This window comes from Talaromyces rugulosus, chromosome I (genome assembly GCF_013368755.1).
Source record: "Talaromyces rugulosus chromosome I, complete sequence".
Classification (NCBI taxonomy): Eukaryota; Fungi; Ascomycota; class Eurotiomycetes; order Eurotiales; family Trichocomaceae; genus Talaromyces; species Talaromyces rugulosus.
Window position 1 is genome coordinate 4871828 of NC_049561.1, and position 14426 is coordinate 4886253.

General features: G+C 42.6%; 4 protein-coding genes across 4 annotated transcripts; 1 reads left to right on the plus strand and 3 right to left on the minus strand.

The window, feature by feature from the left end:
* Positions 1–743: 743 nt before the first annotated feature.
* TRUGW13939_01660 (uncharacterized protein) lies at positions 744–4030 on the minus strand (the record flags this gene model as incomplete). The annotated part of the gene is made up of 11 exons (XM_035484859.1): positions 744–987; positions 1059–1244; positions 1309–1788; positions 1859–2194; positions 2248–2776; positions 2849–3009; positions 3085–3346; positions 3403–3423; positions 3481–3628; positions 3699–3960; positions 4014–4030. The coding sequence occupies 11 exons, from the start codon at positions 4028–4030 to the stop codon at positions 744–746; spliced, it is 2646 nt and encodes an 881-aa protein (XP_035340752.1).
* Positions 4031–6560: 2530 nt separating this feature from the next.
* Positions 6561–8412, minus strand: TRUGW13939_01661 (uncharacterized protein; the record flags this gene model as incomplete). The annotated part of the gene is made up of 4 exons (XM_035484860.1): positions 6561–7161; positions 7274–8073; positions 8129–8173; positions 8284–8412. The coding sequence occupies 4 exons, from the start codon at positions 8410–8412 to the stop codon at positions 6561–6563; spliced, it is 1575 nt and encodes a 524-aa protein (XP_035340753.1).
* A 1310-nt stretch (positions 8413–9722) lies between these two features.
* Positions 9723–10912, minus strand: TRUGW13939_01662 (uncharacterized protein; the record flags this gene model as incomplete). The annotated part of the gene is made up of 5 exons (XM_035484861.1): positions 9723–9811; positions 9892–10130; positions 10202–10377; positions 10437–10773; positions 10863–10912. The coding sequence occupies 5 exons, from the start codon at positions 10910–10912 to the stop codon at positions 9723–9725; spliced, it is 891 nt and encodes a 296-aa protein (XP_035340754.1).
* Positions 10913–11542: 630 nt separating this feature from the next.
* On the plus strand, positions 11543–11816 carry TRUGW13939_01663 (uncharacterized protein; the record flags this gene model as incomplete). The annotated part of the gene is made up of 2 exons (XM_035484862.1): positions 11543–11737; positions 11787–11816. The coding sequence occupies 2 exons, from the start codon at positions 11543–11545 to the stop codon at positions 11814–11816; spliced, it is 225 nt and encodes a 74-aa protein (XP_035340755.1).
* Positions 11817–14426: the final 2610 nt, after the last annotated feature.

The window sequence follows — 14426 nt, forward strand, 5'->3', positions numbered from 1 at the left end:
GCTATTCAGTCGACGAGATCCCTTTGTGAGACAATTAAACGCTTCAAAGATCGCAACAAAACTTTACGTAGACTTCAAGATGAGCTCGAGGACCTGACACTCGCATTGCTCATAATGATGTCGCCAGTTCAGCCTTGCCTTCAGCGATACGAAAAAGCAAGCTCTCACATGCAGCCCAGGATCAATCTACTGAAACTGAAGCACAGCTTAGTAAACCTCTTCCAAACGAGATGAGAAAGCGAATGATGCAGGGGGATAATTCTGATGAGAATACTCAATAGACCGGTTTGTCCACTATTGCCTGGAATTTTCTGTGCTCAGTTAATTCCGTAGTTGTTGTGAAACGTTTTGTTCTTAGATGCTGGAAGTGTGATTTTATTATTGGTATATCTTTTATTGAACCGAGTTCAGCAAAATAAATCGCTCAGCGTATAAAACACAAATGAGGCTCAATAACTTTAAAAAAAAAAAAACATTATTCAAAGGTGAAGTCAATTATATTAGAACTCAGAAAATAGCTTATAATACGAATAATAACCAAGTAAGAATAAAAAAAGCTAATATCGTGGATAGGTTAAGAAATAAGATGGCGAGCGTCCTGGGCAGGACGCTTCCAATCCCACAGGAGTTATTATTGCCATCAGACCGTTTCTGTAGCGACATCATCAAGTCCTGTTTATCCCAACTGGTGGAGGTATCCCGGTTCAATGTCATGGCGCAATTCCGGCAGGTCATCGTTCAATTCACCTCCAGAAGATCGGGATCAAATTGTCATAAATATCTTCTGTATCGCAAGCGATTATGTCAGGATTTCTCATTTTGAGCAAGGTTTCCGCCTGCATTCGGTAGTTTTCTGCTTTATCTTTGCTGTCGGCCTTGTCATCTTGTAGTAGTGCCTCCGACGCCTTGAACAGGTTGCGGGCATGCTCAACGGGCATGCTCATTTTGTGAAAACGGGTGACGGTCATGGAATCCTCGATATGTTCACTAAAGGTTGTATTAATAAGGTTAAAAAAAAGATCTCACATGTTTAGCAAAAGGATTTCAGGTTGGCTCACATTGCAGCTGCAACTTTGCCTTGGTCAAGACAACAGGCTCCGATCTTGTACATGCATCCACCATTAAAGGGGTGAAGACGCTTTAAGTCACCTTTCAGCCACAAACCCTGGGCTTTTTTAAAGTATGCTTCAGCCGATTGAAAGTTGTGCTGACGTCGTTCCAACAACCCCCCGATAAAATATGCGCTGCATGGCGATGGTTAATTTTAGGATACACTAACTGCGGCGAGTTAGATATAATAAAACTCACTAAGAAAGCATAGCCCAATTTGATGAGTTTGAATTTTCCAATTGAGGAATGGCTATATCGAGCATTTCCCAGGCTGCATCAAGCTGATTGAGATAGAGCATACACCTCGCCATATTCCCCGGCAAAAAGTCATTTTTTGTTTCTTCACTTTTCTCGAACGACTGATACGATAGTAGGAACCAGGTTAAAGCAGTTGTATGGTCGTTGGAGCTATTGTAACAGTATCCAATGTTATTGGCGACTTGGCAGAGTAAGTTATGTTCCAAAGAAAGTTCTTCGGATCGTATGCGGTATACTTCCTTATTCAAGTTGATAGCAATCTCCACCTTTCCTTGAGTTTCGGCTAGGTTGGCCTGGTGAGACATGATAGTCGCGTTAAGGCTATGTTTTCGTGGACTATCTTCGAGGGTTGCCATGGCGGTTAAGTTGACGGTACATAAAATCTCAAGCTCTGCCAAGTCATTGATCTCATAGAGATACCTGAAAAGGGAAAGAGACAGGTCAGCATGTCTGAAAATATCAAAACTAATTTGTAACTATACGCGCCTACCTTTCGTATTGTATACAGAGCTCACAAAATTCCCACTGTACTTTGAAAGATTCAGAATTCTTCTTCTCCTCCGTGAAGGAGTCCCTCAATTTGAGAACATGAGACAAGTATTTATCGTATATTTCCCAATTCTCATACAGTTGGGGCGTTGGAGTGTCTTCCTTTGGCAAAGAGTTATAGAGGAGAGCCACTATGTTGTTGAAGGCCTCTTCTCGTTGTACCGCGCTTAAAAAGGATTTAAATCTCGTCTGGACGATCTTATGGACAGAAAGAACTCGAGTGTCTATATCCTTCTTGACCAGCGTGTATTTGATTAATTCGTCCAGTGCATCGAGGCTAATTAGAAACTTTAGTAAACATATGGGTAATTAGTGCAGAGCATAGCTTACAAGTCATTGGAGGATTCACGATTAACATCAGCGTCGAAAATGTTTTGGGAAATGATATCTGGATTCAAGAATGACATCATTCCTAAAAGTGAGAGGCTTTTCTTGTTCAGTTTCTGAAAAGACCATTGCATGACTTTGCCGAGTTCTTCCGTGCGGTGTACGCGTTCGGCATCTTTTGAATACATAGTCAAAAAGTCATGAATGGAAGATTGTGAACTATGGATGAGAGTGGCAATTTGTTTAATTGCAAATGCATGCCCACCCAGTCGTTCAGCCAGTATACTTGCAGAATCGGTTTCCTCCTCCTTATTCTTCCCAATATGATTCTTGTTTTCCAAGAGGAAGAGAAGAAACCCAGTACCATCTTTTCCCTCCCACGAAGTAATCTCCGAGATATGCGAAGCAGACTTGAAGGCTACCGATCGATTACTGGTTGTGATAATAGCCTTCCCTTGGTACGATCCTGGCCAGTAGGGCATGAGTGTCTCAGATGATTCCACGTTGTCATAAACAATAAGCCATTTACAATCTGTTTGCGAGAAACTTAAATTAGTTCCTTCAACAGTATAAAATTTGAATATGTAACCCAATTCAAACTTACTTGTGGACTGGAGCCAGTCTTGAACAAGAAGTAGATTCTCATCATGAGCATGGTGTTGCGCCCCAGGGAGCTTGAGTCTTATCGCGATTTCTGTGAAGCTCTGTCGTAAAGATACCGAGTTCTCTCCACGAGCCCACAGAATGACATCGAAAAATTTCTCCCTGAACCTTGTTTCAGTATAATTTGAAACAACTGTGCTTTTGCCGACTCCGCTCAGACCAAGCAAAGCGACGGACCGGAAAAAAGGTGTCCCTGCTCGTACGCCCAGTAGATTGTCGAGATTCTGGAACACAACAACTCTATCATAAAGTTGGTCCGTTTTGGTAGGTGGTAGCATTAGTAATCTGGACACTGCATTACTGGGGCCAATAATAGGTACAAGTTGAGTACCAATTGATGCTTTGGTACGAGCCTGTTCCTCAACCTGTTTTAATAAGACTTTGAGTTCTTTGTCGGTTTTTTCATAAAAACCTTGAATTGACTGGGATGTGTTTCCGTCTAGTTAAATTGTTGAATTTAGCGCAGCAACCTATAATAGGTATTGATTTACGTACCTGATCGCGGACTGTCGTCTACTGCACGAATATATTTGATCGAGGTAACGAAAAATTGTACAAACAGAATTTGCATACCGACGCACTTTATTTTAATTGAGTCGTTCACTACTCGGGCATCTTCGCAACAGAGCATAAACGTCTCCGCCGTACGGGCCAACGATTTTATCATGTAGAGGATATTTTGTTTCTCATCGACAAGCCGGAGAGGAAGCTGTGAAGCAAGCTGTGAAACGCGTTAGCTCACCAGATATCCCGATTTCATAACCAAATAGACAGTATCTAGTATGACTGACTCGTAAGAGGTGCGTTAATGCGCCCCAAAGAAAATTTGTGTCGAGATTTGTCCCGAGCCTTGTCTCGAAGAACTCGAAAAATGCTTTCAAGGGGTCTAAAGCATGCGTTTCGGGTGAAATCGATGTCATGTGGCTACCGACAAGAATGCTTTGGAGATCGTTCCACGATGTATATCGTTCAACACTTTCCATGTCATGCCGTTCCAGTGACTCTCTCAATGTATTTATTGCGTCGGTCCACGTGTTTAGGAAATCTATACCGCTGTATGACTGCTTTCAGTAAGTTGACGCGGTATCGACCTCCAAGACACTTACAGATCTTTGTCCTCCATGACGTCTTCAGCATGCAGGTCACTAGGAAAATACCCAATCCTAAAAGTCTGAATCCCCTACGGCAATGGGGAAGAGGAGTTGTCACTGGGAGCAGGTAGCACGCCTTCGGCAACGACCACGGCGTCTGATATGTAGATGTGCACCGAATGTGACTGGGGCTCAACTAACAAAGGTGACACAAAGGAGATCCCAAGTGGAAGAAACACCGACTTGAGAAGAGTACTCAGATATGTAGGAGAATATACAGGGGAAATGGAGAGGGGAAATGGGGAATTGGCTGCTATTTGACCGACCAAGGAGCATGCGGGTCTCTTGGAGGGAGTACAACGGAAGTGATCCGATAAGCCGACCCAAAAAACCCCCAGGCGCGTTTCTTTGGTACAGGTGGACCCGAATTGTTGGTTTACGAGAAGTAGCCTAGAATAGAGCCAGGCGTTACATTTGCCGGCGGATGGCCGAACTTTCGTCCTAGGCTAGGCGTTGGGGATATCCAGAATACACCTTCGGGTCTTCTACATTGCATTGATTTGGCTTTTCACTCACCGCGATGTGTATCGTTATAGAAATCTCCATACAGAATCCTTTGACAAAGGAAAAGCGTCAGGGCATATTCAACCCAGCTTCCCCGATTGCTCCACTGCTCACAGAAACCGACCAAGCCGAGATGACATTTCAAATGCGCCATCAACTCCATCATTTACCAACGCCCCAGTGTAGATACGCAACATTGGGGACCAAATAACTGTAGTTCTACTCTCTCTTTCATTCTCTAAAATAGTCCTCTTATGTATCACGATATCCTGGTCAGATACCCCTCAGCTCTTCTGAGCGATTGACAGGCAGCTATCGATTCTCCTCGCTTTACTCTCGTTTATTCGTTTTTATGAGTTTGCACTGGAATAGCAAAATACCTCTCTTGCTAAGATCTCTTCCGCTAGAATATGGGAAAAGGCGGGATACTGGTAATGGCTTGCAATCACTTGCAATCGCTGCACGTCATCGTTACATGCTTTTGTTATATATACTCTATTATTAAAAGTGTACATAACTACAAACCTAGAAAATAACTCGGTCATGCTTTATTACCAAATTTAACATATACTATAGTAAATTGAGTTAATACGATATCAAGTAATATTTAAAGTTTCTAAAACCCTGCTAATCTTGAAATACTGTGAAACTCTTATAAGCTTATAGCGTTTTCTTGAAATATTATTATTAAAGTCATTTAAACTATTTACAAATATTTTCTCACATGCATCCGCCTCCGTGTTTCCCTGCCTTGCCCATCTCTCCTGCCTGAGGGCATCCCTGAGCACATTTTTGGGGGTAAAAAGCGTGTTGATTAGGAAATTTAGTAGACCTGTCTACCCAGGTGTGTTTCTGTCAGCGTTCCTAGCGGCCAACAATGCGTTGAGGGTACTGAGTAGAAATTTGCCTAATATGTGCTTTTGCAGGCCTGTATTCCTATCTAAGAACAGTCCTCGGCTTTCTTGTAGATTAGCAGCGTGTTGGGTAGTCATTGCTTATCGAACTAGTCCAAAAAGATTTTGGGCTCGTTTTGGACTAGTATTATAATACACATCCAGGGGATGATAATGCATCACTTATCCGGCGTAAGTAGTTTAATAGGATCTATCGCTTCAGTCTGGACGAGGAATTTTGAGTTAGTATGACCATCAACCTATTGGTCTATGTGTTACAAGCGGACACGCAGGAGCAAACAACAGACCAGGGCCATGATGTTACTGAGAAATACAAGTTTTCCCCGGCACTAGAGCGGTATGCCTCAGGCACTCAAACCAGCACAAGCATTTAGATGTTAGATAGCCTCTAGATATCCCACCCAGGTGACAATAAGCATATGATTTCATTCACATAATTCCACAACATATACTTCGTTACGTATATATCCTTGGGGGACCCCTGTGCGTGTGTAGGTAAAGTAAATATTGAGTATGAAATTCAGTTAATATTGATTGATGTCCCCGACGTTGGTTCTGCTAATTTGGGGGAGGATTGATCTAATATAGAAGAGCGAGATATGTAAATATAATAATATTATTATTGATATAATTCTAAGATTATTGTGCTTTCGATTGAGAACTAATAAAAGAATTTAAAGATGTTGCTAGTTTAGAGCTAGTGTAAAATCCGTAATAATATTACCAAATTGTGTAAGATTTTTGTAAAAGAATGGGTCTGTAATGTAGCGTTCGTGACTCGAACACAACAGTATTAGGGCCTACTAACGTTGCATAAGCGTTCCCAGAACCCAGTCTTTCCCTATATTGTGTGAATATAACTAGTCATATTTGCCAGCATTTTCTTCGCTTTAAACATAGTACACTGAAATATAGACTAATCAGGTCTTGGCTACCATTGGTTCATTCCCATAAAATATCTTATGACGCAAACCACATAGCTGCCCTTTACCTTTCACGGTGGCTAAAACAGGTGGAGGATGAGGTACTCAAAAGCAAGTCAAATTAAATCAAATAATGAAACAATGATACTAATACTCCCAAGCTACGATCGGCCAGCAAGAACAATTTGTAAAACACCCACCAGGATCTGTAGCACTGCTAGTACGATAGTCACGCCGCCGATCCACAGTACGGCCCAGAAAGTATACCACTGCAGTGGGTTTCGCCGGTCTCGCCAAAGGTCTCTTACCCTACTCGGCTGTTGTCTCATGTTGTATTGTTGCAATATCAATAGCCGAGCCCCAAAAATAGGGAAGTCATCTCGGACCGAGTATATGTCGGATTCTTGGAGCTGGTTGTCGATGTCAAGGGTTGAGAATGGGAAAATACTACTCGGGAGAAGACTTGAATGTTTTTCACGGCGGAAAAAGCTAAGACTATACCAGTGCTTTATAAGTGGCGAGGTACAGATGGTGGAGAGGAAAGGATCAATGTCGTCGGCGACGAGGCCACCAGTGGGAGTGTGGTGGTTTGAAGTTCTTGATACTTTTGTTAACGACTGACTGAGCAGTCGACCGAGAAGTTTGCGGGAGCTCGAAGATTGTCCAAATAACAGACGGTATGAGAGCAGAACCTCACGGTGTAGCGCCGCTTCGTCTGGAGAGTCCATGTAATGGGGCGACTGGAGTAGCTGGCAGGTGATGCTAGTGCATACGAAATGACGTGTTAATTGAATGTTTTTTTTTTTAAGTGGCAAGAACAATAACTGTACTTAGTAGGAAAAAACAAAGGAGAAAGGAGCATGGAAACACCTACTTTTGGAGAATTTTTATGTTGGGTTTGCCCAGCACATTGGTGGCACAAAAGGAGGGAAAACGGAAGATGGAAAGAGTTCGAGTCGAGCGGTCGAAAGCAAGATGCGAAGTTAGTGTATCGACCCATGTAATTCTAACCCGGCCAATTGTGGACAACGAGAAGTAGTTTAGGCTTGACTCATACAGCACATCGTTGCTCATGCCTCCGCCGCTCTGGTTACGAAGATTACCAAGAGGGCCTTCCACCTCCTTCACGCCGGCATCACGGGGGTGAAAGTGAAGGAAAATTTTGCTGATGGATCGTCGTAAATTACTGTAGCTGTATATCTGGGAAGAATTCTCAGCTTCCAGTGGAATGTTCTGTTCCAATATGAAATCGTCCGCATTTGTTGTGGTACATAGTGTTTCGGTGGTCAAAATTGGTTTTAGCGTCGCCGACGTCCAACAAATCACTGCGAACATTCCCCGAATGATTTGCTGCTTGTCGTGTGACTTGACGTCAAGCCTTGATATCTTCAGGTTCTCTAGGAGCCGTTGATAGGCATCTATCATGGTTACATCCTCATATTCCAAGCCCTGAAAGACTTTGAGCACAACGAAACACCACTCCCAGCAATCAACTGTGGATGATGGAGTATCCCGACCCAATATTTTCCAGATAATTCCGAATCGAGCATCTAGCAGCTCCCCGAAGCACCTTTCCAGGTGGGAGCAAAAGGCCAGTATCCCTGGCCATTCTGATGCGTGACCGGCAGGCAATTGGAATAGCAACTCGACTGCCTGAATGCGGAGATCCGTTTTCTGCTTGTAAATGTGCTTGTTAGAAAGTACGACTGGGAACTAATGGTGAATATACCATAGAAGTTATTCCATGTGCTAAAGCCTTCAAAGCGAATGTTTCCTGTAACCCAAACGAGATTAGCTACAAGAGTCCAGCTTCCTAATGAGGTCACAAAAAGAAATTGGACGACTTTAAGTTATACTGACTCGGTCTATTTTTGACCATCTCACAAAACCAAAAATCTGCTTCTTGCGAGGTCGACTTTGGCTTTCCTCATCTCTCAGGACTTCAGTATCGTATTGCGCGTTCTGCTCAACGTCAACATCAACAGCAGTGCCGTCTGTTTGCTGGCTTCGCATGCTGTTGCTTGCAGATACAGTCATTCTTTCTTCTTTCTTTATAGCGAGTGCTTTGCGCAGTTTACTGTTTGTGGGTAACCAAGGGCTATCAATTGATACCGCTGAAGTGGTCTACAAGAAATTCGCTGAGAGGATAAAAGGAGATAAATAGTCCAGGGTCGACAAGGCTACACCACTAATGCTGCGCCATAGTCTGATTCGACTAAGAGCCGGCGGCAATTAAGAACTGAGGATCATCTCTTATTTTGAAGTCGAAAAAACAATTGTAATCTTGTCCTTCGGCGCTATGGTCGGCATTGATCGCCTGTAATTTTGTGCTCTCAAACCATGGCTCTGCTCGATAGACCTAGTCGAGACTCTTAAATCCTACACCGAATTCTTCTGACAAGTCCAAGAGTGCAGATTTTTTTTTTTTTTCATTAGTGCAGTTGAGGATACAAATTTGTCTTTCTTAACAGCCTTGCGGAGAGGCTGTGCTGGCTGGCCAGTTGCTCAGCGTATGGCGTAATCTAAGACCAGGCGGCGCGTAGAAACAAACGATTGGCCCAGTAGCCCTTATATGTAGCACCGCAATCTGTTCTCTCCGGTGATCATTATCATCATTGGACAGATAGTGTGATGGTGGCTTCGCCAAGCCTGTGTTCGGCGGCTATTCTGCAATAACTCGTGCCCAATCAATCCATAGTTGGAAAGGCTGTGTACTTACTAGATTGGGCTACTGGCCATGTTCATTCATGAGACGCGATTGATTGACTAGGACGGGTTTTTTGTGTTACCCGAATTTTAGTCTTCATAACGTATTTCCGAGAGCTTCTGGTGTTGCAAGGTCCAAGATGGCAAGGCACAAGTAAATTCTTTTTCTCGACCTAATTAATCCGGATTTTACAAGTTAGCTGCAGAAGCTCCTAAGGCTCTTGAAGCTCAAATTCTGCATATTGGAAACCGATCAAATACTGTTTTTATGATCGGTGATACATAACTAAAGTTGCCATTTTGTTTTCAGATAGCTAATCTGCAAATGCCCAGCAGATCCGATTTAGCTGGAACTATTTCGTTTATAAAATTTACTAATAATTTATATGTGTAATATTCAAAGATAGCTATCAATCTCTTTAGACTTCTCCGAATGACGGTTTGTATGTGGAGATTCATCCATGTCTTCGCCATAAGATTCAACCTCTTCAAAGCGTTAATTGCACTCAAGTGCAAGTGCATAACTTTCCCAGAAACTAAACACATGCATAAGTAGACAAATATAAATTTTACAGTGCAACCAATCCTTAGAACGAATAAATTCTAATTCTAGAGTCTCAGTAGAAAGCCACCACTCTGACCTCGACGCTCTCTCGGGGAGCCCCTTTTGCGTTTGGGTTTGAGACGGCAGCATGAAAACCGCCTACTACCGTCGTAAATAAAGGCAAATTATTGAAAAGATAATGTATTGACTTGATCAACACATGTCTAGGGTGATCGACTTACGCGGTAGTTTTCCATGGGAATTAGAGTTGCGAAACACAATTAGGTCGTTGATTCCTTGATTCTTGAAATAGTACCATCGATGAGCTTGATTATAGTGTAGTAGGGAGCATTCACCGACTAGATCCCGCCGTATGGTGTCGTTGAGGCGGATGTCTTCCTTCGGGTCGATGGTTGTATAATCGCAGAGCGCAAGGGGCCAGTCGTCCGTGGGAGCCAGAATACGCCATACACTGAGCGATCTATTGTTAGGTATCCAATCTCGTATTATTTTTTCCCCTCCTCCTTCATTCTGGAGGGGAAGTGAACTCACTTAAGCATGTCAAACTCCTTGTCTTTCCAATAGTCGTCTTGTCCAGGGAAACAGTGTTGAAGAGCTAGGAAGCCCCCTTTTTGGGAATAATCACTATGTGCTGTACTCGAGGGCTGCTCATATTCGGGGCGATACGCTCTCATCACAGCAGGGAAGTCAGGGTCCCTTTTCCTAACCTTAATGAGGTCAGTCAGACAAGATCTTATGATACAGGGGAGAAGGACGTGGCACTCACCGTGAGATCAAAACCCTCGATCCTTGAGTATTGTGGAAAGTTTTTATGCAATATAGCCTCTATCTCATACCAATAGTCATTCTGAATCTCTTTCTTTTTCGTGTAGACGTCTTTGCGGTCAAGGTGGGTATCAGCGTGTAGGAGACAGAATCCGTGCACGTCTAGCTTCCATTGACTTGAATTTTTTATTTCAGCCACAGTTACTAGACGGTCATCAACTTCGTTATTTGTGCGCCGTGCACCTTCGACATGATCAACAGGGAAATCAGTGCTGAAGGCTTTCTCTTTCTCGAAAATTGGACTCCGGGCCAGATATCTAATGCTAGACTCCATGAGTCTAGATTAAGCATGAGTATCAAGGCTTGACGCGTTCGTGGTCTGGCAGATAAAAATTGAAGTGAATCTCTGGCTTTGATGATATCGTACCTGTGAATCAAGTAGAAACAAAATGCCCAGTAGTGCTGATTCTCGTTCATATAGGCAAGGTGATATAGGTGCAGTGGATATTTCACTTCCGTATGCAGACTTTAGCCAATTGTTTCACGTAAACTGATTAGTTCTCTTACTAATACGGCCCGAATTTTCACATTTCAAAGTTAGGAAAGAAAAGGTATAGCATTTGCATCATAGTTGTAACTTCTGGCACCTTACTTACAAGGAAACTCTTAGTGCCTTTGCACTATATGCAGGATGTTCGCGATTCATTGGTCTTCATGAAGTTTCCATGTGAATTTCTGTATTGCAATGACGTCTGGCAGGCTATATTTCGGCATAACGACGTGTCTTGTCCCGCTCCTGCATGGCTGCCTTGTAATATGCATGGCTTTTGCATTAGCGGCAAGATAACTTAATAAAATGTAGCATTGTGCACGCCGCATTTCTAAACAAGGCGAGGTGCATATGTACTTGATAGTCGACAGTGGCAGTTTTCATTGGCATTCCAGTTCTCACTGGAACTTATGGGGTGTTAAATATTCGGACGATTCCTCCTTGTCTACACCCCCCGCGCTCTTTCAATTACCAACACTTCGAACAGGTTCACGCCGAATCTAGTCTTTTACAAAATCACTCATACCCCAATCTCAACGGAATTAAGAGTCGTCAATATGCCAATTGAGACTGAGCAGTCGAAACTTGAGCAGCCGTGGAAAAAGTGGCACAGCTCCTTGAAACCACTGAGCCGCAAAGATGTTAGGGAAGGCAACGTAATCCTGTTGAATGCAGACAGTGCACACGGGACCACTGCTGTTGACCAGAAGGATTTGGATCTGAGGGCAGAGAAGAAAATTCCCAAGATGTATGTAAGCCCTTGAGCATCCTTCATAACTAGCTGACATTGTGTCTTTGAAGTTGAAGTCCATACCTGTGACCTTCTCCTAGAACAAGACATATTAGGAGTTTCTCTAGAACCTTAGGCATGTGGCATGTGTTTACACGAGGGGAGGTCATCGAGAATCTATCCTATTCTGTTAATATTGATTGGAACCATATTCATGTATGCGCATATTAAGAACTAGTTAGCTACCTTTTACTTCTTATGATTATCTACTGCTATCGATTTGTATGGCTCAGGGCCGGCTCCCCGAATAGCCTACTTGAACATGTTCTAAGAGATGCAGCGTAGCGTATCGTTACACTTCTTCCACATATGAATCAGATCTAAACTCTCCTCGGCGTGTATCTCCTAACATCGTTTTCAAGTCTAGGTGTGGGCAACTTATTGGGAGCCCTCACAATAATTCCATCTTCTATACTGTGTACGTTACACCATGCCTTAGTTGCTGTAGCTTGTACTGTGATCTTCAAGCTGCCAGTGAAAATATCCTTGCCACGATGCCACCACCCATACGCTAGAAGCACGCCATCAAACTCACAGAAGTCAAGAACGCGGAATGAACTTGGAGATCAAACAAAACCTGGCGGGTGGCGATACAGGAAATCATTAGAACTACATTTCAATGATAATGTATCGCAGATAGTCCTAGGAAACAAACACATCACGTACTTAGATACCCAATTATGGTCTAGTTGTAATTCAAACACGCAGTGTGTCGTTCCCTGCAGTGCATAATGCAGCGGGCCGACCTCATAGTGCTTGCGTGATGCATGAAACTAAATTGAGTAAACCACGTCGGTGTTTTGTGAACATGGTGTCCACGCTACCGCTCTGTACAGATAATATGTCCCCCTATTCCAGACAAGACCATGCCACGTCACCAGTTCCATGATGCATACGGTGCTAGGGCAATTGCCTATGTTCACGCTTACTATTCTTCTCAGACGCACAATATTTGACCAAGGCCATTGGCATTTAACTCCGAAAAGTTATTTGACATTCAAAGTCGATATCACAAAGGTCCTCTGGGTCTTTGATCATGAATCTCGTTTCCTTTCCTAGCTTCGGGCCGTTTCCCAGCAATCCAGCTATATGCGCAATAATTTGAACGGAAAGTAAACAAATTTAATCCGAAGATCACCAACTTGTTGTTTCACTAACTGCACCTGGAAACTCTCGCATGAATCTATAACACTTTCATGTTCGTTGGTTCGAAACGGAAAACTATTACGAGTCTCCGCCGCATCCAATAGTGGGTTTGTGATATTCCCACATATCGCCATTAACGTAAAATGCTGGGAGCTGCAAATAAGAAGCCATCATAGACTATAGAATGCGAAAATAAGTTGAGGTTGAATGATCGCAGCTTTCTTCGCCGCCTACCAACTCTCCCTGCGACCAAAACCATATACACGAATGCTTTTCGAAATTTTCCCATCCGGAACTAGGATTGTGTTGGTATTGGGTATATGCAAGACGGGGGAGCTAGACTAACTATGTGTGATACTAGACTCTTTTGAGATTGTTCTTGGTGGGACCTGGCGGTCATCGGATTGCTCCCCCAAGACCAATGTCGTACCCAACAGGAAACGTGCATATCCCCTTCGTTATCGTACCTATAAATTTTACAGTCTTTAGTGAGGTTGTTGCTTCCAGTGTCCCTGGTTGGCCGGTTTTACAGCCACTGTCTAACGCACCTTGCGGCAATTTTTGATACACATACAGAGCTCTCGAAAATAGCTTATACTGACACCCAATTAGATAAGATTTAACGGGGCATTTAGAAAAGATTTAAAATACAATTACTGGGGCACGCACGACTCGGTCCGTTTTTATAGAAAGAGACTTCCCAACATATTCAAAAGTCCTAAATACTTGGTCAAATATATGCCTTATCACTGTCTCTACTATGAAAATCCAATATGTCTTAGGCTTTGCATGATATAAGATGAAAGCATTGTCCTCAGACCCACTACAATTCATACTAAAAATTAGACACAAGACTTCATAATTCATACACACCGTCAGTCCCTTACAACATCGACTAATGGCTCTATAATACACCATGTATTCGAGTATATGACTATCAAAAAGATCCAAATCACAAGCTTTATTAACAATTATAACTTCAATATAACAGGCATTAAAGTAGCCAATCAACACCGCGCTGCGTACAAGACTCCTATGAGGCCATATAATTCATGGTGTACAGACTGTACCATACCGCTATGCTAGCCATGTTCCAGCCAATTCTGCGTCTTATACGTCATTACTCGTCAATATAAAGTAATAAGTTCCTATTTAGGAAATATTTTTTATTTCAAATCATCGCATAGTTCATTGTATTTATTACAATTATTGTCTGATCTATTCCCATAGTAATTTACATGGATTCAATATCGAATTCCGAAGTTTTGTTATGAATGCGTCGGGTTGTCTCTGAGGAATTCTCCAACCTATATTCTAAGGTCATGGAATTGCTCTGACACAAGAAACTTAAAATCAAACCTTCTACTAAACTACAGCTTACACAAATCATCAATGCAGAGTGGATCTGTGTAACACAGCGATACACAATTACAAAAATATTATTACTAGGCTTAATAACAAGTTATATAAAGAATACATAAGAATATCCAATGAAACCTGCTCCT